The following is a 26184-nucleotide window of genomic DNA, read 5'->3' on the forward strand; positions in this document are numbered from 1 at the left end:
AAAAAAATCTTACAAAGAGCTGGACAACTGCCACAGTGAAGTTATGAATGAAGAAAAGAGGAAGGTCAAACAATCCAAGATAAAAGAATGTGTTGAAGTATAAAACTTGAAATAATATAGTTGCTCTAAATTATTCAGGTTCTGCATTGTCTGGAGATGGAAAGCAGGGAGTCTGGCTGGAGAAACAATATGGAATCTCAGATCTCTGACAGTGCAGATAATCAGGCAGGTGACTTGCCAGTGATTTACTCCTGCCTGTTTCATGCTACTCCCCTCTCTTCCTTGTTCCTGTACTGATTAAGATTACAAAAACTCTCCAGAGTGAACTTCTGTGTGTCCAGACAACATGTAGAGCATGAGAAATACATCCAACCTTACCTCGGGGCCAGTGGGACCTAAATACCACAAACTGCAAGCACAGATCTATAGTTATATCAACTGGTTCCTAAAGATTGCAGCAGAGATACCAGCTTTTGCATTAAATCCAGACAATCGGGGCTGAGGAACGCTCTGAGCCAAAATCCTGTAAAAATAGATTCCACGACGAGACAGACACTGAACCTCTTATGCAAAGCACACTGGAGCAGTTCCTTCCCACAGGAGCTGCCAGCCCCTGGCAGCTCAAAAGAACAAGCACAGAGGTGACAAATCCCATCTCATATCATGACAAAATACACCCAGCAAGCGGTGGCTGGGTTTTTTAATGGTGTTTTTTTTAAACAGCATTTGATGAAGTTCGGCTCTGGCTCCATCATGCCAAGCATTCAGAACCTGAAACACTTTGACAGACCTGCTATCACTTGATAGAACCAAATCTTTTTTTAATTGAACTGCCATCAGTTGGGATCCACGTTCTTTATCTCACTATTCCAACCCTGATGATTCCCTGTAAGGCTTCAGATAAAAGACACACATTCTCCCTTTGCATAGAGAGGGAGGAAAAGAGGCCTCTGACTCAGGCTGGGGATCCCAAAATGCATTCTCTTGCTGCAAAATACACTTTCCTGGAAGAGGGGGTGGGAATTTACTACAATTAAAGCAATCTCCACCTTTTTACTCTGACTATGAGTGACCTCATACAAATAGTAGATGTCTCTCTCTTTCCTATCAAACCTTGCTGCAAATTCCCCAGTCTTGTTTCTTTCCTACACTGATGTTGGCTCAAAATCATGGATCCACAGAGTGTTTTGGTTTGGAAGAGATTTTCAAGCCCATCCATTCCACCACTGTCATGGGACAGCTTCCACTATCCCAGGTTTTTCCAAGCCTCCTCCAACCTTGGCCTTGGACACTTCCAGGGCTGGGGCAGCCACAGCTTCTCTGGACACCCTGTGCCAGTGTCTCTTCAGACTCACAGTAAAGAATTATGGATTCATGGGGAATAAGACTGGAAAACTTAGTTCAGTGTTCAGAATTCTGGGTGAACTCTTCACTTTGTGAGAGGAGCAGCTGCACATAGCTGGAGTGTCCTAAGCCCATTTACCAGGATGGGTAAGCAACAAGGGCCAGAAACAAAGGAGGGGACCCTATTTTGTTGCTTGCCTTGGGCAAAGAACACTAATGAAGCACTTGTGAGTTTTACTGTCCATCATTTTGGGTCTCATCACCAGGAACCTGGCAAAACATTTGCAGTGAACTGAGGGATTCATTGACATTTAATTGAAAATTAGCAATAGCTAAAAGAATGCTCACTGAGCTCCCTCTCTCCCCTGTGTGGAAGGTTGTCAACAAGTTGATTGTCAAAGCTTGGAAGCACCAAGCACTGTATGAACCACAAGAATGGATAATAAGGCACCTTGAGGCAAATGTTTCTGTATAAATTATGGAAGGAAATGAACAATACAATACTCATTAGAATAAGAAGTACAGCATTATGTGTGAAAATTAATACCCTTGCTCTGCTAGAGTGATGGGGACAATTTTTTCCCTGCTGAAGGCTGAATAGCCCATGCTCAGAAACAAACCTCTACCTGACCCAGTTGTACAGCAACAAAAATCAACTGAAATCAGACCTTGGCTCAGTGTCCCCCTTGTCTGCTCTGCTGGAAATCCCAAAATAACACACAGAAATAGATTAAACATCTTCAATACACCAACTGCAGTGACTGAGACATATGAAATTACCTGAAACTCATCTTTTATCTGGCTGGAATTGGTCTGTGGATCCAGCCTGCTGATGTTGTAATATATGGATCTGAACTCACAGACTGGAATGGCTGTGTTGCCACAGAGACATGCCTCCAAAATGGCATCATGGACAAACACGTACTGCTCCTGCACAGGGGAGGAGATATTAAAATCATATTTTGAATACAGATCATCAAATATCACTCTTCTTTTTTTTTTTTTTTTCTTAAGTCATGCCCAATATGCATATTTGGCTCTGTTTCATGTGGAGACAAATTACACAGTGTGCTGTGTGACAGCTTTGTGAGCATATTTCATCCATCATCTCACGTGTTCACTTCAGATTCACAAGGAAAATGGGGACTCTCAGGAGTGTTGGGACAAAATGGGGGTGGGCTGAGGAGGACATCAGGGTGTAAAGCCTCTCTGCCCACAAGGCAATGGCCAGGGATGGACCAGAGAATCACAGAATTGCTTAGGTTGGAAAAGACCTCTAAGATCACTGAGTCCAACCCAGCACTGCCAAATTCACCACTGAACATGTCCCCAACTGCATGTCTGTCAGATCCTTGCAGGGAGGGTGACTCCACCACTGCCCTGGGCAGCCTGTGCCAGAGCTGGACAGCCCTTTAAATGAAGAAACTTTTCCCAGTATTCAATTTAACCTTCCCTGGCATAACTGTACAGAACTAACAGGGTATTTTGGGTAAAACTCTTCCCTTAAAGTAAATATGGGAAGTCCAACAAAGTTAACAGCCCTCCTCTGGTCCAGGTTATTGTCCTGTCCCTCAGGAGGGGAAGGGGTTAAGGGACACACATAAAACCTGTGCAACAGGCTAACACAGTTCCACAGGAGTTTGTGCAGCTGCCAGACACTGTGTGATGGAGCACCCTGCTCAACCAGCACCCAAAGTTTGAATCAAAGATGTTTTGTTTGCTTAGCTTGTAATTGATATACACCAGGTACTACTGGAGCCTGCAGTGCTCCTATGAATGAGTCATGAGAGGCTTCAGGAGCTCTTTTTTCCTACTATGAGAATAAAATTAATCAGCAATGCACAGACCTAAACTTCAAGGTTTGCCCTGCTGTCTTAGAGGCCTCGCGTAGCTGCCAGTGAATTGATTCGGTGCAAATCCGGGCATGTTTAGCCACGGAGAGTTCTGCATAATCAAGGCACAGAGCGAGCCAGTGTTGACTTAATAAATTGCTGGGCAGAGAAGCTGACAGGAAAGCAGCACCTCGTGCAGGGGGAGCTGCTGGCACCCACCTCTGTCTGCACCAAATTGACCCTCTGGGAGCGCAGCTCTCGCACGCAGTTGAATATATCCACCACGCCCTCGTTCTCTGCCATGTCCAGCATGATGTCGATGGCAATAAAACACCCTGTCCTCCCTGCCCCAGCACTGCAAAAGAAAAAGTCTGTGTGACCAAGGGGTGGTGGAGAGGCAGGGATCTGTGGAGGAGAGGATGTCAGCAGCACACACACACAGCTGTCTCCTCCCGGGAGCTGCTCCCGCTCCCTGCTGGATTCGTTTTTCTGTTTTAGGGTTTAGGAATGAGGGGAAATAGTATTTCTTGAAAGGGAAGTAGAAACAAAAGCTTTATGTTATTGAATATCAACAAAATATTGCAATAATACTCATAATTTTACAGGTCAGGTCACCTGCACACCTCTCATCACACAGGGGAGAGCAGCCTCTGGATTGCAAACAGACACAATTCCAGACATTTTCTTCCCTGGGACTCTCTAGAAGGTGTGCATACATTTACTCCAGTGGGCATGATGAAAGGAGCTCAGTCCTCCACCTCAAATGCTTCTTTTCCCTTTTGAATCCAGAGGAGTTTGGATCCTGAGGAGGGTGATTTCAAGTCATGGATTGTAAATTACAGAGAAAGGAGCTCGAGGCTACTTGGACCCTTCGGTTCAGACCTCCCCAGTTCTTGTGAGAACTGGGCCATCTCCTGCAAAACTGTGTTGTCATCGTGTCCTCCTTCCCCTCTGGGAAATCATCCAAGCTGCTTAGGTGTGAAGGATGGAGAGAGGAGAACGTCTCTTCACATTACTCTGAAGGAAACAGAACTCAGCTCAAACCAGGGAAACTTCAGCTGCACTGAAATCTCCACCAGAGCCGAAAGCAAGGAGATATGAATGACCATAAATTAATGGTCCAGATTAATCAACTGCTGAATAGAGAGAAGATATTTTTCATTCGCAGAATTTTAATGAATAAGTGGCATTTCCTCTCCCTTTATCTCTCAGCTTTTCAGAGTTTTAACAAATAGTTTTAACAGTTCTATATTTAGAGGATCCTGGCACTTCATAAATATCGAACAGTGATATTATCCAGCCAGGCATCGGTGAGGAGAATTTGGTAATTACCACTTAAAGCAAGTCATTAAAATTCAAAAGCAGATAAATAACATGGAGGAAATGGCATTTATTCATTAAAATGGGAAGGATGAAAAATCTCTCCTTGCATTCTTGGTGACAATGAGTCAGGTTCAGACACCTTTCAGGGCCAGCCCTGTGTCATGGCACCAAAGTAGCAAACTCAGGCCCTCAGCTGTAAATGAAATCTCTTCTGCCAACTCCTCAGGATTAGCTGTACTTGATTATAAAACGGACTCGCTTGTTTGCTAAAAGAATCCAACGAAACAAAACACCCACCCAATCCAAAACTGCTTAGAAAAGATAAGATTTGATTGATTTTCCTTTTTAAAGTAGTTGTAGGATGTATTTTCTCTCTCTTTCACAAGACACAGAGCGGGAACTAGAGGCAGTTCCCTGTGGATGGATTAAGGGTGAGATTTTGGGACAGCCAGCTCTGCTCTCTGGCCTTGTTCTCAAACACATCTTTTGCTCACACACACCCTGAGCCCTGCAGACGTAGCTGCTGCTGCAAACCCAAACTCTGGTTTTGTCACAATGCCTTTTCTTGCATTTGAAGGCATTTAACTCCTTTTATTTGGTAGCTGGAAGCCACTGGGCAAGTTTTTAATCTGAGATTCTCACCCCAGCTCCTAGGCTTTCAGGAAGCCAAGGTGCCCAAGGGCTGGCAGCCAGACCCAGCCAGACAAATATTTCAGACCATAAAAGCATAAATTCACAGAATGGTCTGTGTTGGAATGGACCTTAACGATGGTGTAGATCCAACACCCTGCTGTGGGCAGGGTCACCTTCCTCCAGACCAGGAAAGGACTTTCATGCTGGTACAGAGCTGAGCTGCAGCACATGAGGGTACAGAAAAGCAAAGGTGCTTTAAAATTCTCTGTGTTTGTGCCCAGCATTGTCCATTCTGCCACATGAGGTTTGAGGGCCTGGAGTGGCTGTCCCAGATATTCACCACTTCCCCTAGCAGAGCTGGATGCTCTGCTACAACCATCTGGGGGAAGGACTTCTACATTTGAGAGACCCTCTCTGCCCTACTCCCATCATCTCCAACTCATGCCAGCTTGGCTCCAGATCTGCCACTTTAGGGAAGAAAAAACCATATTTCCCTTTGTTTCCTGGCGAGGCCCACAAGTGTTTCCCTTAAACAGCGGCTGGTTATTGCCAGGAGGGAAGAAAAGAGAGGGAAGAGCTGCTGGAGGAGGGGCTCAGGTGGAGAGCTGTCCTACCTGCAGTGCACCACGATGGGTCCTGCCTCGGGGGGGTTGAGGAACTTCACCTGGCGGACGAAGCCCAGCAGCCCCGTGGCGTAGCAGGGGACGCCGTGGTCCGGCCAGCTGGTGAAGTGGAACTGCCGAATCTCTCGGATCTCATGGTAGCCTTTCTGAGGAGACAACACAGCCTCTATTTTTCTTCCATCAGACTCCAATCAGCATATTCTGCTCCCTGCTGCCTTCACTCAAGCAGAGGGATAACAAGCACTGAGCTCTCACTACGCGTGGAAATGCATCCAAAGCTGCTTTTTGCTCTAAAAACGCTTCCAGCCAAATTCCAGCTCCCAGGGAAGTGGGTAATGCTCCCCTGAGGGCTGGGAAGGTGGCTACCAGCTCCCCCTTCCAACCAGTGGTCCCAGAGTTCAAACCCACCTCATCAAGGTGACCTCAGCCCTGGCTCTCCATGCCTGTGCTTACCCTCATCCTCTCGTGTTGTAGCCATAAACCACCAAAAATTCACTCTTAAATCCTGTTTGGGGCATTGAAGCAAGAGCCTGGGGAGTGAACACCTCGAGAGTGGGCATCCCCCAGGTAACAGCAGATTTTTTGCCACCTCCTGGCAAAAATTCTCTGTTTGAAATACTGCTGGCAGTGAAAAGGGCAAAAATTGGTACCCAGAACCATCTTTTCTGGGGAGAGCAAGGTGTTGGTATGTGAAAATCACACCTTTATGTGCCCTGCAAAGGGTAACCCAGAACTCTGGCTCAGCTGTGTTTTATTGTCCAGGAAACGTGGGTGGAATCCAGCAGCAGCTCCTCTAGCCTGTCAGATTTTGGCATTAGCATTTCTCACCAAGTTTTTCTACGATTTAATGAAATATGGAGCTGATGTATCAGAAAACTGAAATAATATTCCCAGTGTGGCTGAAGTTCATTGAGCAGGAAATTTTGGAAAAGCTTTCAAACCACTTACAGAGTGTTTGGAAAGTAATTTGGACAGACCTGGAATACTCTGACGCTTAGACTTCCAATTTCTAATTACAAGTAACAAAATCTTCCAAATCCTGCTGGTCTGGGGATAGGTTTTATACTCTTGCTTTTATTATATTCTCATTTCTGGTGAAAGGGGACCCTTTGTGGCATCCAGTTGAACTGGTACCTTCTTTCCTCTGCCATTTGCCCCTGTGAAACAAGGCAGTTATTATTCCTGGCATACCATCAGCTATCTGCTGCCTTTTGGATGCAAGTTAAACTTTATGCACTGTGGATTCTACTTTTGTGGCTACATCAAGATGTTCCTGTAAAATCATTTGTCCAAAAATGGAATCCCTGTCAAAAATTTAGTTTTGCTGATGTGAAGCCTGTCCAAATAGCACAGCTCCCATCTCCAAGAGCGTTCTGGATGTGTTTCCCAGAGTTTCTGAGCACAAATAAAGTGTGTCACAGTTTCAGCTGCTTGAAGACCTCCTTACCTTTTGGACAGTGAAGGTACGTATGACATACTCTGCCAATGGCTCTGTCTCAATTAATGTGACTTTAATATCTCCATAGACTTCTGTGTCATCTGGCCAGTATCGAACACACTTCACCTGGGGGAGAAAGGAAAATATTGAGAGGAACTCGTTCAAGTTGAGTCAGAGCTGACCTATATTTTCCTCCACTTCCAAGCTGAAGCCAATGCAAATTGGGCTTTCTTCTGATGTGCAGAGTTGCCAAAATTAACTGTATAAATTAGATCAAAATTCCTTTACCACACATAGAAACCACAGGCAGGATTTTTCTAAAGGTCCCTTTGTTGTCCACACAAATGCAAATGATGCATTATATCTTTTTTTCTTTCTTTTTTCTTTTTTTTGTTTAATCTTTGAATTTCCACGTGTGCCTGGCCCATATCAGATGTACAGAACACCTGACAGTCACCACCACCATCCCTTTTGAGAAAAATCTGTGCTGCTGCTCCTGCAATTCTGAACTCTCTGTGTTTAACCAAAGAATTTCAGTTCATGGGGATTGTGGGATACATGTTGTGACACTAAATTTGTTTGACTCTGAGCTTTCTTTATCAGATGTGGACACAAAGTTGGCATTTTACCAGCTGTGACAGGCTTCAACAAAGGCTCAAGAGAGAAATCTCCTGAGCAGGTAAACATATCCCAGCTTAACCAGTTCTAGGAGCCATGTGCAAAAGCACCAGAAGAAATAAAAGGAAGGCTGGGAAACTCCAGAAGGGATATTTAGGCTAACAAAGACTATCAGGTTATTAAATGCTCTAGCATGAAAGAGTGGAACAATACCTAAAGCTGAAGCAATTAGCTGCTGCAAAGCAGGCTTCATGTTCCAGTTCCAGTCATAATTGGAAGGGGTTTTATAAATATTAAATATGATTAATGTAGGTTTGTTGTGGGTTTTTGTTGTTGTTTGGTTGGGTTTTTTTTCTTTTACACAGAGGCATTTATTTCAAACTGAAGTGTCAGTAGAAGGTAAAATAGAATAAATAGTAATAAATGAACACAAGCAGCTGGCATTCAACCATGAGATCTAAGGGAAATCAAACACAAAGGAGCTGAATTTCTAATGGCTCTGAGTAAACGATAATTTAAATTTTTCTTAGTACCCAAGCAATTGAAAGTTACAAACATCAGGACAATTTTTTTTTAGAACTCCAGTTTCTGGCTGAAAATGCCTCTCAAGCAAAAACCATGCTGGGAAAAGCCACCCCAGACATTCTGCTGCCGTATTTCCTGAGGTCCAGCCAACACCTTTTGAGATATATTTGGTCCCATGATGGGCTGTGGGAGCTGCTTTGTGCTGGCACAGGGATGTCTGGTCCAGGTCAGCCCAGGAGAGGGATCAGTGGGTGTTTAGGGTGGTCCCAGGATCCACAAAATCCTCAACCAGCAGGAACAGTGACCTCAGGAACTCCAGGTTTTGGACTCTCGTGTAAAGAGGTCTTTTGATGGTTGGAGCCATCCAGACACAAATCTTGACACCTCTGGATTTTTAGAGGAGTATTCAAATCATCAGATAAGGAGTAACTATTACAGAAGTACATTATTCCTTCTGTACTGAGGAAGGCTACAGCTAGACAGTTTCTGAGCTAGCATAAATTTGTGTAACTCAGCAAGCCCAGACTTACAGCAGGAACACGATCCTTATTAGTCTAGAAGGGAAGCAGCTAAGTATTACAAACCCCAGCATTTTACAGAAAAACCCAGAGTGGCTGAATTAATTTCCTTCCTGCAGGAAGCAAAAGGCATTTTGCTGCTGAGCTCTCCTGAGCAGCAGCTCCGTGTTAAACACAGCCCTGGTCTGGCTTGGCGCATTGGGAGCGGCACCTTACCCTGCCCACTTCCACCAGGTTGGTGACCATGACAACACTCGCAGAGTTTTCTTGCCAAATCATTCTCCAGAAATCCTTCACTGTCTCTTGCATCGGCCCTGGGGCAGGAAAGACAAAAAGGACATCTCAAGAGAGTGCAGGGAATGCCAATAACCCCTCCCAGCTGCTCTCCAGCCTTGTCCTGTTCCTGCAGGATCCTGCTCTCTCTGAGATCTCCTGTCATTCAGGGTTACAGACACCCACAGCCTGGAGCTCTCTGGGAGGTCCAACCCTTCCTCACAGCAGGTATTTAAGGTTCCAGCATGGTTGTAACACAAGTGATGGCTCCAGTAAATGACTGTGTAAGCGATGGGACAAGGATGTGCCCCACACTGAACCTGTACTGTAATTCACACCTGATGCAGCACACCATTCAATATTGATTGATTATGGAGGAGGAAGGAAACATGCAGGAATTAGCTCTTTTCTGAAGTTTTCCCCAGAAGAATTTCAGGTTCCAATAGCCAACCAACCAGTGCTCACAAGATGTCTGTCAGCCCCGAGCCTCTCCCTGACCTTATTTCATTTCTTACAGGAAATTCACCAAGTGACTTACAGATGGTGGTGTTCAAATGCATTTCCTACTATTTCCCTTCAAAGGCTCATCAGTCACAGCTTATTCACACTTCCCACCACCAGCAAGGTAAAGCCAAGACCCACAAAGTCCCTCGTAGTTGTCCTCTCATACTCCATCACAAATGACACATTCTAGGCTGCACTGTCACCTCTAAGTGGCATTTTCTATTCCTGCAGCTGAGGTTTTAAGCCTAAGTGCCATAAAGATCTTGGAAAATTCTACATCCTTCCCCCTTTTGCCCATATAAATGTTCCTCAAAACAGGTGGTGCCACCCCATAAAAAGCTCCTACAACAATGTAAACCAGCAGTGGGTTTACAAATATTTAGACATACAAGAGTGAACTTGCCTTGAGTTGCAATGTAATGGCGAGGCCGATGGTACCCCTGGGAAAAATAAAAAAATAGGTGAGTGTCTGTGAGATCACAGCTCAGACAAAATTCACCAGGGATTTGATACTTTCCAGGTGCCAACTGCTGCCCTCTGGACAGTGTATAATTGTGTAATATATTATAATTAACTGGTTATGGAATGAATGAATGAATGAATGAATGAATGAATGAATGAATGAATGAATGAACGGGCATCTGGGCTGCCCTGAGAGATTTTAGGTGAGGGCAAATCCCTCAGGCTGAATAACACAATCTCTTCGTGCCAAAGACAAGGCAGGAATGGGGCATTTTTAAACTTTTTTCACAAAGAAACACAAATCCTGCATTACCTGTGGGTAACACCAAAAACAGATAGGCAAAACACAACATCTTGTTTAAAAAGAAGAAAGGTATGAATTTGTCTCTGTGAAAATTCTGAGGGCAACTTTTATCCTTTCAAGAAACTGTTCTAAACATTTCCTGTTGACTCAAGAGCTGTGTTCTCTAGACACAGGTCCATTGGATCACCCTGTGTGTGAGACAGAGGCTGCTTTTCCAGTGCCATTCTATAACACTTAAACAAAAATCAATCTGTTTACATGCATGCCTTCTGCACCACAACTTTGTGAGTAGCTGGCAAGTCTCTGATATCTACTAATGCTATTGTGAGGGGCTGATATTGATTTCTGCATCCATCACTTCGCCCACTTATGCTGGTGGATCTGTCAAACAAGGGAAATCTCCATCTCTCCAGATTGGTCAGACAAAATAAAGTGGAGATTGAGAGCCTTCTCCCTGTCACAACAGGGTGTTTGTGCAACTTTCAGCTGTCATTCATATCAGATCCACAGCCTGGCCCTGTGTCAGGGGCACCAAACTCATGAGCAGGATTGTCACAGGCGGGTTTGTCACAGGGGGAATGTCCGGAGCCTTACGTCGATGTAATTGGCGTTGATGTAGTCAGAGTGAGGGTCCCCATCCAGCAGCTGCAATCTCACTCTTGAATGATCATCTGAAGGAAGGAAAAGGAAAAAAAAAGTGACAGTAACGATAAAGAGGAGTTTCTAAATGATCTGCTGACTCCTGCAAGGGTGCTGGCATGGAATTACAGAATGCCCTGAGCTGAAATGGACACACAAAGTGCAACTCCTGGCCTCAGAAATCCCACCATGGTAACTGAATGATTGAATAGTTACAATAACCAAAAATGGAATAGCATCATGTGTATTCCTGTTGCTAAAAGCCAAAGTTTGTTTTGTGTTTAAGATGTAATGTTGAGATCCTTAAGTCAGTCATGCTCTGTATTCATTGAACCCATTGCTGTCACCAAATCCTTCTGGGGATTTGAGGCAGGTCACACATCACCTGGTTAGGGAGGTTTGGGACAGATCTTTGCAAGATGTAACTCCATGACAAAAAACATTTTCCTGCTTGGACACTACAAACTCCCTCGGCTTCATCTGATCCATGGAAACTGAGGCAAGAGCTAAAACTGACAAGAGCAGGACATAAATAAATAGGTGATGACAGAGATATAAAAGATTAAGGAGGGTAAAATGGTAATGAAACCCTGCAAATAAGAAATGGAAAAACCCAGAAACTGGAAGGAAATACAAACTAAATCAGAGTAACATTCCTTTATGTAACCCACAGAACTAACAGCAGCAAAACGGCATGGAGGCAGTGCTGAAAAAAACCCAACAAAATCAGAAATGTTCATCATTTTGAGGAGATTCAAAGTTACTTTAGATAAGGCAATAAAATAGCAGAGATCAATCTTTTCATCTCCCAGCACGCTCCCAGTTCAGGCACAGAAAGGAACTACCCCAGCGGGCAGATTATGTCGTGATTTTCCACAGGGGAATATTTTGATCTTTCTGTGGAACAGCTGGTGCTGGGCTCTGGCACAGGAGATGCTCCAGAGCCAGGCTGCTGATGTGATTTGCTCTGGCAATCCCAGCACTGCTATGAGTTAATTGCAGAACTGCTTCTAAGGGCCAGTTGCTCGGCAGAGGCCACTGGGTTATGGGGGTCACTGCTGGCCATGCTGTGCTCATTTCTAAATCATATTTTAAAAGAAGTATAATATCGAGTCCATTACGTTTATTTCCTCTCTACCAGCCCTGTGGAGCAAAGCTCTCAGTCAGAGAAGCATGAATGTTTAGCAGCACTTTGCAGAGCACAGGCCTAAGCATGATTTACATTCAATTAAAAAGAATCATAGCAATGAAACATAAAAATATGAAGTGTGATTCTGCAGTAACTCAGTCAAAAGGGGTTTAGTCATGTCTTAATTAAATGTAGGATCAGATAATAATTGTGAAGACAGATGCACGAGCAGTTCTGAAAACCAAGACTTGGATATATATTAAATATTCATTTGGCTGTGTAAAGGAATGATTCTACTCTGTTCAGCCATTGGGTGAGATTTACACACCTAAAAAAAATACAACCACATTGCTGCATTTATCAAATCATTTATCAAATCCCATATCTGCATTCAAAGAAGGTTCTGCAGGTGAATCCATCAAAAGCCCTGCTATATTTGTATTAATAAATATAACCTTTGTAGACACAGAGAAGGGGGAATATTTCTCCAAGTGCTGATGTTCCCAATTACCTGCACTCAAGGCAGCTGCACGAGGAGTCACAGTAAATCATGTGGTTAGACAGACAACAAAAGAATTTATACTTAGAGCAATTCACAAAGACGGACAAAAAGCTGATTAAACCGGACATGTGGATGAAATACAGGGAAACTCCCGCAGACAATTTCACACTTGCAATTCCAGGCAGCAAACTAAGCTTGTTAGGAGCCACATGGAATGAAAGCAAAGAAAAAGCAAACCCTGGAGCAAATGCCTGGGAGGGGAACATTCACTGACTCCTCCCAAGAGAACAGCACCGTGGAAGTCTCAACTCATTGCAACAACAGAACCAAAAATGATGAGACCAAAAATATCTCCAATGATGAGACCAAAAATGTCCCAATGATGAGACCAAAAAAGTCCCCAATGATGAGACCAAAAATGTCCCAATGATGAGACCAAAAACATCCCCAGTGACAAGGGAAAAGAATCTCAGGTTTATTTTTTAATGAGGGACACACACAATGTCTGGAGCTGGAGCGCTCTGAATAACCCTGGAGGAAGCACCTGCCTGTCTTCATTGAATGGAGCCAAACATCAAAATTAAGTTTCAGCACTTTGAGCCACTCTTTGGACAGAAAGTTAAAGCAGGCAGGATGAATGCATCCAGAGGGAGCTGAATGGGGAAGAACTGGGAAGCAGAGTGCAGAGCAGCTCCAGGATTTCAGGCAATTATGGGTAATTATGGCTAAGGAAAAGATGCTCTGTAGGTGTAAGAAAGTGTTGTTGGTTTGTTCTTCTTTTTCCCTTTTTTATAGTAAGTCAAATATGGGAAAAAGTATAAAGGATGAAGAAATTTAAATGAAGATTAATGATTTTTTTGGGTTTTTTTTTGTTTGTTAAAGGAGACATTCAGGTCTAATCATATTTTGGGAGCAAATGAAAAATGCTTTAAGCTGAACTTTGCTTTTGGAGGACAGAATTCAAAATATTTCATTGCATATTTTACTAAAATGAGATTAATTCCTGAGGGAGATTTATTGCTCTTACAAGTTAGAACAGTGCAGCAGAAAAAAAAATAAAATCTGTGTATATGTGAAGCACACAAAATATTAATGATGTCTTAATGGTATCTTTAACCTTGTTCCAAAGTTTAGGAGAACAGTCTGGATAAAAGTTCATAAAATAAGTTCCCTTGTAAATATATTTTTTTCACAAAAAAAACTTTGGGATTTGACTTAAAAAGAAAGGAAAAAAAAGGCAAATCATTATGCTCTTAGTAGTAAGGATCTTGTACTTAGGTTTTTTTGCCTGCAGATTTTAAAAGGCTATTTAAAGAACAGCAAATGCCTTTATTATATCTTCTCCCAGTGGTTAAAACTTATTTCTGATTCTTCTCTTTATCCACTGGACTCCTCTAGCCAAGGACACAGTATTCTTGGCAGGCTGAAATGAAAGTGTTGCTCAACTCTTCACTAAATTTATCAGACATCATATCCCTGTGAGTTGAAAATGGACTCCAAGGAACATTAAAAATGGAGGGAAAACCAGAAAAAAAAGTTGCATTCAGGACCACAAAAAAACAAAAAACAAACAAACAAAAACCCCACCAAACCTTAACAAATGTGTAAATGGTTTTATTTCTCCCTGTTTACTTCAGTCTACAAGTTAGCAGAACTCTAAATTTATATGAAGAGCAGTTTGACTGAAAATTGGTCTTAAAGCAGACTTCAGAAATGACAAGAATTTCACAGAAAAGCTCTGAGCTCCCATTTTAGCACAAAATTGTTACTGTTTTAAACTCCTGTCAAAATTCCCATTAGTGATCATTTGAAGTATCATTGCAATTTTTCCACGTCTCAGTTTGACACCAGCACTGGATTAATCTCACACAACTTTCGCCATCGAAACATTACACAGCTCGTCTAAACTGCCTGTCATGTTCCCCACACAGGAATGGAGAAACACAGACAGCTCTGGAGATCCAGCCCAGTTCTGGGGTAAAAATGTGATTTATCCTCACTCTGTCCTCCCCTTTCTGCCCCCACAGAGCCTGCACTGTGCCGTGAGAGCTGGGTAACATCCAGGTGGGATAAATCCCACCCTGCCAGGATCAAATTCCATGGGTAACACAGAGACATGCAAGAGTTTGGGCACTACAGAAGAAATCATGGAATAAAAGTGCTTGGGAGTTGGAAGATTTCTGGTCTAAATCCAATGCTGATGTCAGGCACTGGCACAAGCTGTCTCTGCCAGGCTGGATGGGGCTTGGAGCACCCTGGGGCAGTGGAAGGTGACCCTGTCCATGGCTGGGGGTGCCACTGGATGAGCCTTGAGGTCCCTTCCCACCCAAACCAGGCTGGAATTCTGTGCAGGGTTTTTTATTTCATGCCTTCTCCCTGTCTGTGGGCAGGAAATGCTCTCCACTCAGTGCCAGCTGAAATCTTCCTCCCCAAATCTCTTCCACCCCAAAATTCTCTGATCAATTCACAGTTTTCCAACCCAAAGCATACAGCAGTCAGAGCACGATGGAAACAAAGCAAATTTCTCTACTGTCTTTTTGTCACCAGCTCCACAGTTTTTAGTGGCTCATCATGAGACTTCAAGCCCAGGGTACCTCAGTGGGAAAAAGAAAGGCACAAAAGTGCTCTCCATCGGCTGAAGCAAAACACAATCCTATCTCTTCTCATCCTCAGCTCTCATCTGAGAGTTTTTATTCTCCTGTAATGTAATGGCTCTACATCTGGGCAAGATGGAGAGAAATCAAATAGAACCAAAGGTCCTATATAGCTTCTGGACATTTTCTCTTCTCTTGTAATAGATTCAGCTCAACATCCCTCCTCCAACAATCACTTTCTGATGCTCTTTGAAGGTTTCAATATCTGGGCCCTAAAGCAGAATTAAATCATTTTGCTTCAGCACATAAATGGGTACACTGCCTACGCTTGCCCCCTAAAGAAAAACCTGGCATCTCTACAACTGTCTTTGTTTTTACAGCTTTTATAGAAGTGCAGGAGCGTGGACTCTGCTCATATAATAAAAGGTTCAAGCAGAACAGTTTCCTTCAGCATGGTAAGTCTGTCTTCACCTTCCCACCATCCACAGTGGATTTCTGTGGTCATGCAGACCCCAAATCCACTGCTCAGCTTTTCCCTTGCTCCAAAAGCTGTTTCAGATGGGAGGGAACCGTGAAAAGCTGGGAGAGCTCTTTGAGTCCTCGTGCTCCTCCTCTGCATGAGCAGATCAGCTCTCAGGCTGGTCTGCAGCTCTGCTCTGCAAATGAAAGAAGAGCAGGTGCTGGGGCTGGCAGTGTGGTCTGGGTTTTCAGGGAGAGGCACGATGTTAATGCAGCTCTGGGAGAGCAGTGAGCCAGTAAAACACTCCTGGAACTCTGCTGTTACCCATGAGGCTGTAAAGACAAGATCTAATCTGCTGTGATTCACTGAGCAATGCCACTCATTGCAAGGGCTTACAAACCCACATTTTAACACCAGTCCCTGAAGCTGCTGTAAAAGTCAGATCAAAACCTGACTTTCCAATTCAGTCCCCAAAAGGAAGGGGGTTTGTTGTTCCAGGAGTGATGAAATGGCAGCCGGGGTTAAATAAATAATGTTAATTGCCACATGCAGCCTTTTACCAAATAAACTGGTAGGGGCACCCAGTGCCTGCTCTGGGTTTCACCAGCCACTACAACTGAAGTACAACAAAACAGCTCAGGGTATAACTGTGTTCCACCTCCTCTGCTCAGCCTTTTGCACAGTTTGTACCCACAGAGCAGAATTTGTTTTCATGACCTGCCTGGAGGGAACCACTGCCCTGCTGTTCTCAGCTCTGCTCTCCATCCTCTGCTCTGCATCCTGCCACTGACTTTACTCAGACCCCACCAGTTTACTTTTGTCCCATGTGGCTCCTAACAAGCTGAGTTTGCTGCCTGGATTGCAAGTGTGAAATTGTGTGCAGGAGTTTCCCTGTATTTCATCCACACATCCAGTTTACCAGTTTTACTTACCCCCACCACTGGGGTCTGGCTCCAGGCTCAGCTGATAACTTTGCAATGATCTTACAAAACATCTGATGAATTATATGCTCCTTCCTTAGGCAACCTTCTTTCCTTCTCCCTTCCAAGCCTTCTCAATATCATTATTGTATATTTCTAAATTTTCCTTGCTGTCTTTTAAAAGAGCCCTTGTCTCCTTCTCAAGCTCTTTGTTCTGATAAATACTTGAAGAGAAGAAAGCCCACTCCACCCTCTCAGCTCCATTCCAAATTCTTTCCCAACAATCCTCAAACTTGAGCTCCTTTTCTGACACTTTACACGGTGCAGATTCTCGTTCCTTAGCTCTGATTGCATTTTGCATTCCCTTATTTGAGTTCATCACCTCCTATCTGCACTGCTGCTGTATTTATATTTAGAGCTAAAAGGCTCGCGTCACTCTTCGTTAGACAACAATTTGTCTTTGTGAACACCTTCTCTTTAGATAACATCCCATTTATCTTCCTTGATTTTGCTTCTTGAGCTGCTCACATTTCACTTGGAGTTCAAGGTTTTCCTCATGACCACTTTCAGCATAAATGAGATGGAAGCTTTTGCACACAGTTTTGCCTCTTTTCACCTCTGCTTTTGAATTATGCCAAGTGTTTCCTCAAAATCATACAGAAAAACAAAATCTTTCACATTTCCTTCCTTGAATCATACCATGGCACCTCCACCTTCTATCCAGAGTTTGCAGCTGGACGAGTCATCTGTCTCAGACTCATTTAATTGGAGTTAATTGCATAGACAGGTAAACGGAGCCTCTGTCTGGACACCTCTCTCTGCCACCAGGACACAGAAAGCTCAGCGAGGTGGAGCTGAAATTAAGGGAGACAACTTCCACAGTAATTGTAATATTCCAGTACTGTCACTTCCATTTTCCACATGGATAAAGAGCTCTGGTGAACTTGGAGAGCTGCTCACTACCACACAAAGCCAGCAGCAGAACTGGGATCTGATCAGGGCTCACAAACTTCAATCTTCATCTCCAGATTCCTTCATCTTCACCACAGGACTCCTGAACTGCCATGTTCTATGTCATCCCCCAAAACTGCCACACAAATCATTTATTTCAAGGCTTCAAAGAGAGGAGTAGTTATGTGTGAGGTGAGGTTTCTTTATGAAGAGTTGAGGTTTTGGGTTTTTTGTTGTTGTTGTGGTTTTGGTGGGGTTTTTTTTGGTGGTTTTCCCTTTATTTTTTTACAACTTTTTTAGTAAAATCTATTTGTTCTAAAAGAAATACATTTTTAACACAAGAAAAAATACAGTATGAAATATATCACTCAGCATGATTTAATTTTGCTCTTAGAGCATTCTATAGATTTTCCCAGTCATGAAAATCTATGGCACATTCATTTATATTCTGATTTCTTCTTCTGATGGTTTCAAGCTTGGCTTCTCCAACTTGATGCAGGTCAGCAGCCCTTGAAAAGAATTAATTCTCACACCTCCTCTCCCCAGTCATTATCAGGAATAATGAAACACTGCTGAACTGCCTGGAGAGCTTGTGGGAAACTCAGTTTTGGAGAGCAACTTTGGAAGAGGCTTCACAAATATCTGACAAGGATGAAGGTGAATTTAGTCCTGCTTTGGAGAATAGAGCTGACCTAAATTGTTTTATGGGGTCTTCCCTGCCCTGCAGTTCTGCTGTGTATTGATATTCCTATTGATTTCAACAGGAACTGATCACTGAAAGAAGTAAGCTAAGAAGCTTCAGTGTGTTTTCAGTTGCCTTATTATGATCCTGAGGCAGGAGTTAAGCTTGTCCCACCCTTCAAACCAGCTCTCTGGGGACAAACAGTGACTGCTGCACTGCCTACTGACCACACTGACCACACAAAAGGAGAAAATCTGGCTCTGAGCCACAGCTAAAAATCTGATCTATCTGCAGCTCCTTTGTGCTCCCTTTTGTGGCTCTGGGTTTTGTAGTGAAAATAGAAATAACAGGAATAAAGCCTGTGACAAATGGACTGAACGCTCAGCACTGTTAGCCAGCTCCCTGGGAGCTTCTCAAACACACCCTTCTCCACAGGACACATGTAAGATCTCACAGGATGCTCAGTTTAATGTGAATTTACACCTACAGGAGATTATGTTTCCATATCTGTTCTTGTTGCGGTTCTCGTCCTCCTTGGCCGTATCCCAGGACGCCGTCTGCCCCTCGGGGAGTGCCTGCAAAATAAACAGCAAGGGAGGGGTTAAAAAATCTGCCCAATGCCTTGGTGAAGAGGCCTAAAGAAGAAGAGCAGAGCAAAAATAAAGGAGCTGCATAACTCAGTATCTGCTCGAGGAAACAGCTGTTGGTGAGGAAAAGGGCACAAATGTGAAAAGCAGAGCTCAGTGCTGACCATTTGCATCTCTTGGCTTCTGCCAGTCAAGAATCATTTTCTTCCTGTTACTTCACATCTAAAAAGATCAGGGGAATTTGTTTCTGACTGCCCAGTTACAGGTCAACCTCATTTCCCCTGCAGAACAAGGCTCGGGGAGATGTCACTTGCCTACACCTCTAGGAAACTCAGATGGTTGAAACCCAGCGCTCAGCCTTTCATATTTACACTGGAAATAGAGTGGTTTCACCTATTCCTGTGTTAACAATGGGTGATGACAAGCCATTCGCTGGATTTCTCATCTGGGGAAAGATGAAGCAGCTCAGGGTTTTAGATCATGTGTAAGAAAGAGGAAAAATGAGGTAAAGCATGCTCATGAAGCACGAGAATAAACATTTTCCTAAAATCTGCTCTTTTATTTGAGGAAGGAAATGGGAAAGGAACTGGCAGCACACAGTGCCATGATCAGCCCAACAGCAATTCTGCACACCCTCAAATGAGCCACTTCATCCTAGAGACAAATCCAAGAGGATTTTCAAGACAGAGCCTGGAAAGCAGCAGCTGGCAAAGGACAAGGCTGGAGGATGGTCCTGCCTTCTTTGGAAAAATCCTGGTGAAGAGAGCAGCCCCTCCTGAACTGCCTCTGCTAGATCTGCCCCCTCCCAGATGCACCCCCTAACACAATTCTACATCACTAAAACCATCACTGAAAGTTTTATTATTCCTGGTCCCTGAGGAATTGCAGAGGGTTTATACCACAGTGGTTGTAGAATCACATCTGCCTCAGCCAGCAGCGGGTAGTTTGACACAGCTGTGTTACAAAATGAATTTATATTCATCTTCACAAGCCACCCAGGTCTATTATGTGCCTGAATGCAATAGCAGAGAGACACAATTAGGATCTACAACACTGACATTACAATTAAACTTAATATGAGCAAACCCCTGGCAGAGCAGATCGCTGTGAATTTCCCCCAAAGGGTTCCAGGACAGAAAATGTCAGGCACTGCAGCACTGCCATGAGCTCTGCTGACAAAGACAGGGACACAGAGTTCCTATTCAAAAGCCCAGGAGAAAGAGTAATAACTCTGTAATTGGTGAGGGCTTTGATCACACATATATTTCCTTTGCAGACTGTTGTTTCCAAAGAGCAACTCATCTTCTGAGGAAAAACACCCAACCAACAAACCCACACACAACAAAAAAAAAATCCCCAAGTGAAAGAAAAGAGGTGAAGAAGGCTCATTTTCATCTTCAAAGAGTGAGGAAAAAGGTGCCTTATTTTTCCTCTAATATTGAATTACAGCAGATTGACCAGAGAATGGCAACAGTCATTAGGTGCCTAATCAGAGCCATCTGAAAAGGAAAAGAAATAAAAGAAAATCCTTTCTCATGACTTCCACATGGGAGAAGCTATCTTGGCTAGAGAAAATATATTCAGGTCCAATAAATCCCTTTTCAACAAACTGTATCCTTTCATTTGATTTGAACATGCAATTCTCGGCTGAAATTGATGTTTTTATATTTGCTGATAGAGCCTCTGAAGATTTAAGAGTCCAGGATTTTTCATCTCATTCAATAGCACAGAAATCCGTGCTTTGACAGAACTGACCAGCTCTGGAGGGAGGGAGCTCAGCTCTGGTTGGTGATGAACACAAACCACCTTTGCAGGGGCACCCCCACTTTTATCAACATCACATGAACAATTTGCAGTAACTCCATGTACAACCCAAATAATTTACCCGTGAGATCCCTAAAAATGCAGCGCCGAGAATTGGGACTGCATTAAAAATAAAGTCAAGAATATGGATTATAATTGGCTTGCATCCAGAAAATGAGGAGCAGAGCTAATGCTTTGTTCCTTCAGGTTTTTTTGGTACAATAAGTATCTCTATAATTGTAAAAAGGCTCCTGTTTCTATCTGCATTATCAGCAATGTTAAATCAGGACAGATCACTCAGGCACTGGTATTTAATCCATTTTTCACAGGAAATTCTCCCCCTCCTTTCACTGACTTGGCAACAGTAGAATTTTAGTGTTCAAAAAACTATACTTGATTTTTAAGCTTTTTCTACTTCTAAAACACTCTAAACTTCTCTTAGAGAAGTTTTGTGAAATTTATACTGAAATATCTTCCCACTAGTGGAATTTAGGTTACAGTGAAGCTTTTTAAACTAAATTTTAGCTGAAATTATAAGGATAGATCTCTCAAAGTCAGCTTCATCTCAATCAAGCTTCATAAGCACCACAGCCCAGACATAACTGAAGTGTTCCCATTAAACTGAGGCTCACTGCAAGCCAATTTAAATTTTGGATAGATGAATTTAGTTAGTTTGCTATTTGCTTTTAATTTAAATACAAAAACTCCAATCCTTCATTTTCACTGATCCACCTCAATGCTGCGGTTTTGCTGCCAAAGGCAATGACATCAATTCAAAGCCTTCCTGTTCATCCCAAGCTGTGCCACCCAGCCCTGGCCCTTTCCCTGAAGCCATTCCCTTCTCAACAGTGGTGGAAAAACTCTTCCCACAAATCTTCTGGGAGCCAGAATTAAAAATTACCTGGGCTAAAAAACATAATCTGAGAAAAAAAAGTATTTCAGCCATTCATTTTACAGTGTCCCATCATAGCCTGGACCACCAGCTCTATTCTTTGGGCCACATGAAAATGTGCAGGCAGAAATTAAAGGGTTAAAGTCCAGGGGTGAATTCCACAACCTGAAGGCTCTCAGCACTAAGAGGCCTGAGGAAAGGAGACACAAAATCTAAAATAACTGAGCAGTCTCCGTAATGCAGCAGGAGAATGTGCATTAGTGGCATCCTAAATCATAATGGAAAATGAGTTTGGATAATTAAGCTTATTATCTCCTTAGCCAGTAATTGGTGCCCACAATAAGTCTGTGGGACTGGTCCCACGGCTCCCAACAAATCAGAGCTGATATGTTCTGCAAAAGGAACTGGTGACATTTAAATGTGTCCTGTTTAAATGTTTATGGCTATTCCCAACCCCAAGCAGCGCCATCTACACCCAGCACCACTGACAGATTTTTCTCTGGTGTTCCACTTCTTTTATCACTGAACAGAAGCAGCAGCCAGAAAGCCCCAAAGTCACACTTTGCCCTCAGGTGCAGCAGGCAGCCCCAAAATAACACAGACACGAGGAGTGCTGACAGATTCTCCCATTACCCACCCCCGGTTAACTCTCATTTCACACCAGCCCCGACACCCCTCGCACAATCCCATCCTGCTTCTCAGCTCCGCCTGGAGCTCCCAGGAACGTTCCTCTAGATGCCCTCAGCAAAACAAGCTGCTCCAACCTGGAGGTGCAGGCATCCTTTAAACAAATCTGGAATGCAATTTCCAGGTTACTCGGCGGAGATGGGAACGCACAGAGATAAGAGATTGTCATGTGTGACTGATATGCTCCGTTCAAAGTGATTTTTCATGAGAGTAAAATTATTTGGTAACATGTCACTAAACAGGCTGCAATTTATGCTATCAATTTGCAAAGTAAGTAGAAAATCAGCTCCTTAGAAGAAAAAAAAAGAGCATATTTGGAGGTGACACTGATATTAGTGTCTGAAAACACATTTTAAAAGAGACATCAAATTCTTTCTCGTGATTTTATCAGCTGCTCTGCAAAGCGTCTGGCAAAGCCAATTTTGCAGCTCGGTGCTCCTGCAGATGCCAGGCTGAGCCCCCACCACCTGAAACCTCCCACCTTCCAGGATCTCCTGTGCTCCCTGACATCCTCCCCTCTGCTCCTTGGAGCTGCAGTGCCGCCTCCATCCCGTGCTCCAGCCCCAGATCCCACCCTGGGAAACACGATTCCGCAGGATGGGAGGCTGGAGCAGTTGTGAGCTCGTGGCATTCTGCAGGCCACTCCTCGTAAAGAAAGGAATTATGCAAATCTATGCAATGTCATCATGGCTGTGCATGTCTGTAACAGCACTTTGTGGGGAAGGCAGAGCTCCTGGAGCTGAAAGTTGCATTGACATTTTTCATGCTAATGTGCTATTTTGATAATTACCCATGCCAGCGCCAGAAAATTACATATATGCCAGCACCTGTTTCCTTCTTGAGCATCAAGAACTGGGTCTTTGGGCATCTGTAATTGAGATCAATGTAGTTTTAGGTATTCCTCATGGAAATGGAGGCCAAGGGGCATTAAGTAAATCTCCTCAGAGAATTATTGCCCTTTTTCAATATTAAACAAAGCTCTTTATATTGATAATTTAATTAGCACGCTTGATTATGAGGCAAGAGTGCCTAGACCTGGTTAACATACAGCTCCAGAAACATTTGCTCTGACAGTTTTTGATGCCATCTGATTTAAAAAATGCTCCCTGGTGAGGACCAGGAAAAGACAGGCTCTCAATTACAGCAAACCTCAGCACTGTGGACACAAACCCCATGGACTCTCACTTGCAGGGTGGAAAAGTGAGCTGTCTTCATTAAATAACTTATTTTCATAGCTGTTACATTATTTTTAAATAGTCTTAATGCCACTATGCATATTAATTTATTATTGCCTTCCCACGAGCTTACTACATTCATTATAATTACTGCTTGCTAGAGCTGAGTCTCACATATGCTTGGTGCTATTTCCCTCTTCTGTTTGCTCTGCTCTAAATGTGTCTTCCTCTCCCAAATCATCCCCAGCATGGTGTTTCCTGGTTGTGTGGATTACATTCCTGGTCATTCCAGCTTGCAAGGGGGAAGAGGTGAGGGGAAAGAAGGCAGCTTTCATTTTTCCAGCTTACCCTTTGCTCCTCTCCTCACATGGAGTTGGTAGAGGATGTCAGTCAAGCCCATTCTGAGCCTGAGGTTTGATCACATTGGAAAATTTCACCTTCATTTAAACTACTAAAATACCTGCCCTTGACTTGACAATTGGGCATTCGGGTTGTTGCGCTCTGATTTAATGTGATTTAATGAGATTTAGTTTAATTTTAGTGAGAGAGGACTTGGAGCTCCCAAAAAGCTCAGGCAAAGCCCCTTCCTTTTCCCACAGCCTGGCTCACACTACTCAAGGAAAACATGGATAAGGAAAGGACTGTGGGACTGTGTGTCCTGTGTTGGGCTCAGCACCTGCTGAGCATTTACTGTCTGCTCCTTATGGGAAAGAGGGATGAGCACAGTGTCACCCACTTACTGCTGTGGTGAACACCTTCTCTTCGCAATAGAGGGCCTCCAAAGACTGATAATGCTGCAAAATCCTGCCCTCAAAGCCAAAATCAGAAAGAAAAGGATTAAGAGGGTGACTTAAGGAAAAGAAGCTCTCAAAACCAGCTCCTCTCCTCTCCCAAGCTTCTACCCCTCATGAGCGTAACTTCCCTACTCAGCCAGGTGAAGAAAGGTTCCTCTCACCTCATACTCCTCCTTGAAGCCATAGCCCTGTCCCCTCTTCATCTGGGTGATGTGCTGCAGCAGGTCTGCCACTCGGATGGCGGGCTGGAACTGTCCCCGGGGGTAGGACATCTCCACGGGCTCGCAGCTGCGGTACGGGTGCGTCTGGATGGTCAGCGTTGGCTGGGCCAGCTCGCCGTGGCTGCTGTCTGTTGGAGAGACAGGAGGCAAAACAAGCTTTAAACCACCTGCTACTCCCAGTCTCATCCTCTCTCCGTTTGTTTAACACCACCCCGCAGGCCGGTGAGGGCAAAAGGAAGTAAAGAAATGAATAGAAAGGATGTGCTTATCCAGAATGCCTGGGAAGACTAAATCATGTTTGAATATTTGTTTGTGTCAAGCAGTCAAAGCCAAAAAGACAGGAAGGGAGTGAACAGCCAGTCAGGCTAACAAGGATATGGCACATGAAGGGTGAGCTCCCCACAGCAGCTCTGACACAGCTACTATCTTCCCAAACCTGCCAAGAGCAAGGCTCAGGGATACATACAGATGAGCAAGAGATTCAGCAGGATTTGGGGTGTACAGCATGAGATAACTGAGAGGGACCCGAGTGAACAGCAAGCAAATGATTAGCATTTCAAATAAGTCAGGATGCTGAGGCAAATTCAACTGCTCTGCTAGTTCAGGCCTAAAATTTGGTATGTCAATGACAAAGACGTAATATCATCAGGAAAAAAACCAAAAATAAACCAGTACAAAAGTGTAGTTATTTTGTGTGCAGAAATTTAGATTTCAGATATGTAAACTTAATAGAAAAGTTTGGTTTTTTTTGAAAGAAGTGGATTTAAAGAAATCTATCACTATGCAGATGGAATTGCAACCTCATATTCACAGCAAAACTGTTTGCACAACAAAATATTCCCAGTGAACTAATAGAAAAGAAATAATAACTTCAATAACCAAACAATTGACTGTAACAATCTTTAACAACAGGAATTCAGACTAAATGAAAAATTCAATGACTTATCTAGCAGAGCTGTCCAAATTTCAGTAGTTGGCCAAATATAGCACTGTTTTTTCCTATGGTTGCAGGGATCTGAGATGCTCAGCTCCTTTCACACATACAACCTGCATCAATCCTTTCTGGCCTTACCCAAACCAAGGTATTAGCAAACAGAAAATGCACTTCCCTCAGATTATTCACAAAACCCCCCTGAGTTTCCACACACAGGGTTTGTTTCTTACAGCAAGTTCACTGACAAAGAGCTGAGCCACCACCCCTTGAGAGCAACACTACAACCATGTTTTTAAGGGGATAAAGAATAAATAAATCAAATTGCAATTTCAGGGTGATTTCTGTGAGGCAGAAATAGTCTTGGAATGCTCTTGTAAACATTGCTCAGCTTGAGAAACCACGGTGGTGTTTGGGCAGGGGCTGCCCATGTCCATCCTGCAAAGGTGGGCAGGAGCAGAGAGCTGAGGGCATCCCACTGTGTCCTCAGCAGCTGGCGAAGCACAGACGTGACAAAGAGCACTTCAGCTGCTTTATTATTAGGTTAGGGAAGATGGGAAAGCAGGGATATGCTCTGTTTGGTAGCTGCAGGAGTGTGAGGAGACAGGAATGCCAGCAGTGGGCACTGCTGCAGGGCAAGCTGATCACCAGTGGGACATACACACAGCTGGGGGTAAATTATCAGAGATGCTGAACACAGCCTGCTCCTCTGAAATAAAATAGCACAGTGATCATCTGCTTTAAAGATTAGACTCCTGAATTTCAGGATTTCTCAGTGCCAGGTTCTCATAAACACAGTCACATTCCCAGGACGCGGAGA

At 43.6% G+C, this 26184-nt stretch overlaps 1 protein-coding gene across 1 annotated transcript in view; it reads right to left on the minus strand.

The window, feature by feature from the left end:
- Positions 1-26184, minus strand: part of PTPRT (protein tyrosine phosphatase receptor type T) — a 497897-nt gene that overhangs the window by 12452 nt on the left and 459261 nt on the right. The window contains exons 20-28 of the mRNA XM_058850913.1: positions 24374-24561; positions 18762-18849; positions 10992-11068; positions 10035-10071; positions 9071-9168; positions 7203-7319; positions 5747-5901; positions 3396-3531; positions 2125-2274 (exon numbers count right to left, since the gene is read on the minus strand). Coding sequence (XP_058706896.1) covers positions 2125-2274; positions 3396-3531; positions 5747-5901; positions 7203-7319; positions 9071-9168; positions 10035-10071; positions 10992-11068; positions 18762-18849; positions 24374-24561 — 1046 coding nt within the window. The remainder of the gene's footprint in view (positions 1-2124; positions 2275-3395; positions 3532-5746; positions 5902-7202; positions 7320-9070; positions 9169-10034; positions 10072-10991; positions 11069-18761; positions 18850-24373; positions 24562-26184) is intronic.

Source organism: Poecile atricapillus, chromosome 15 (genome assembly GCF_030490865.1).
Source record: "Poecile atricapillus isolate bPoeAtr1 chromosome 15, bPoeAtr1.hap1, whole genome shotgun sequence".
NCBI lineage: Eukaryota > Metazoa > Chordata > Aves > Passeriformes > Paridae > Poecile > Poecile atricapillus.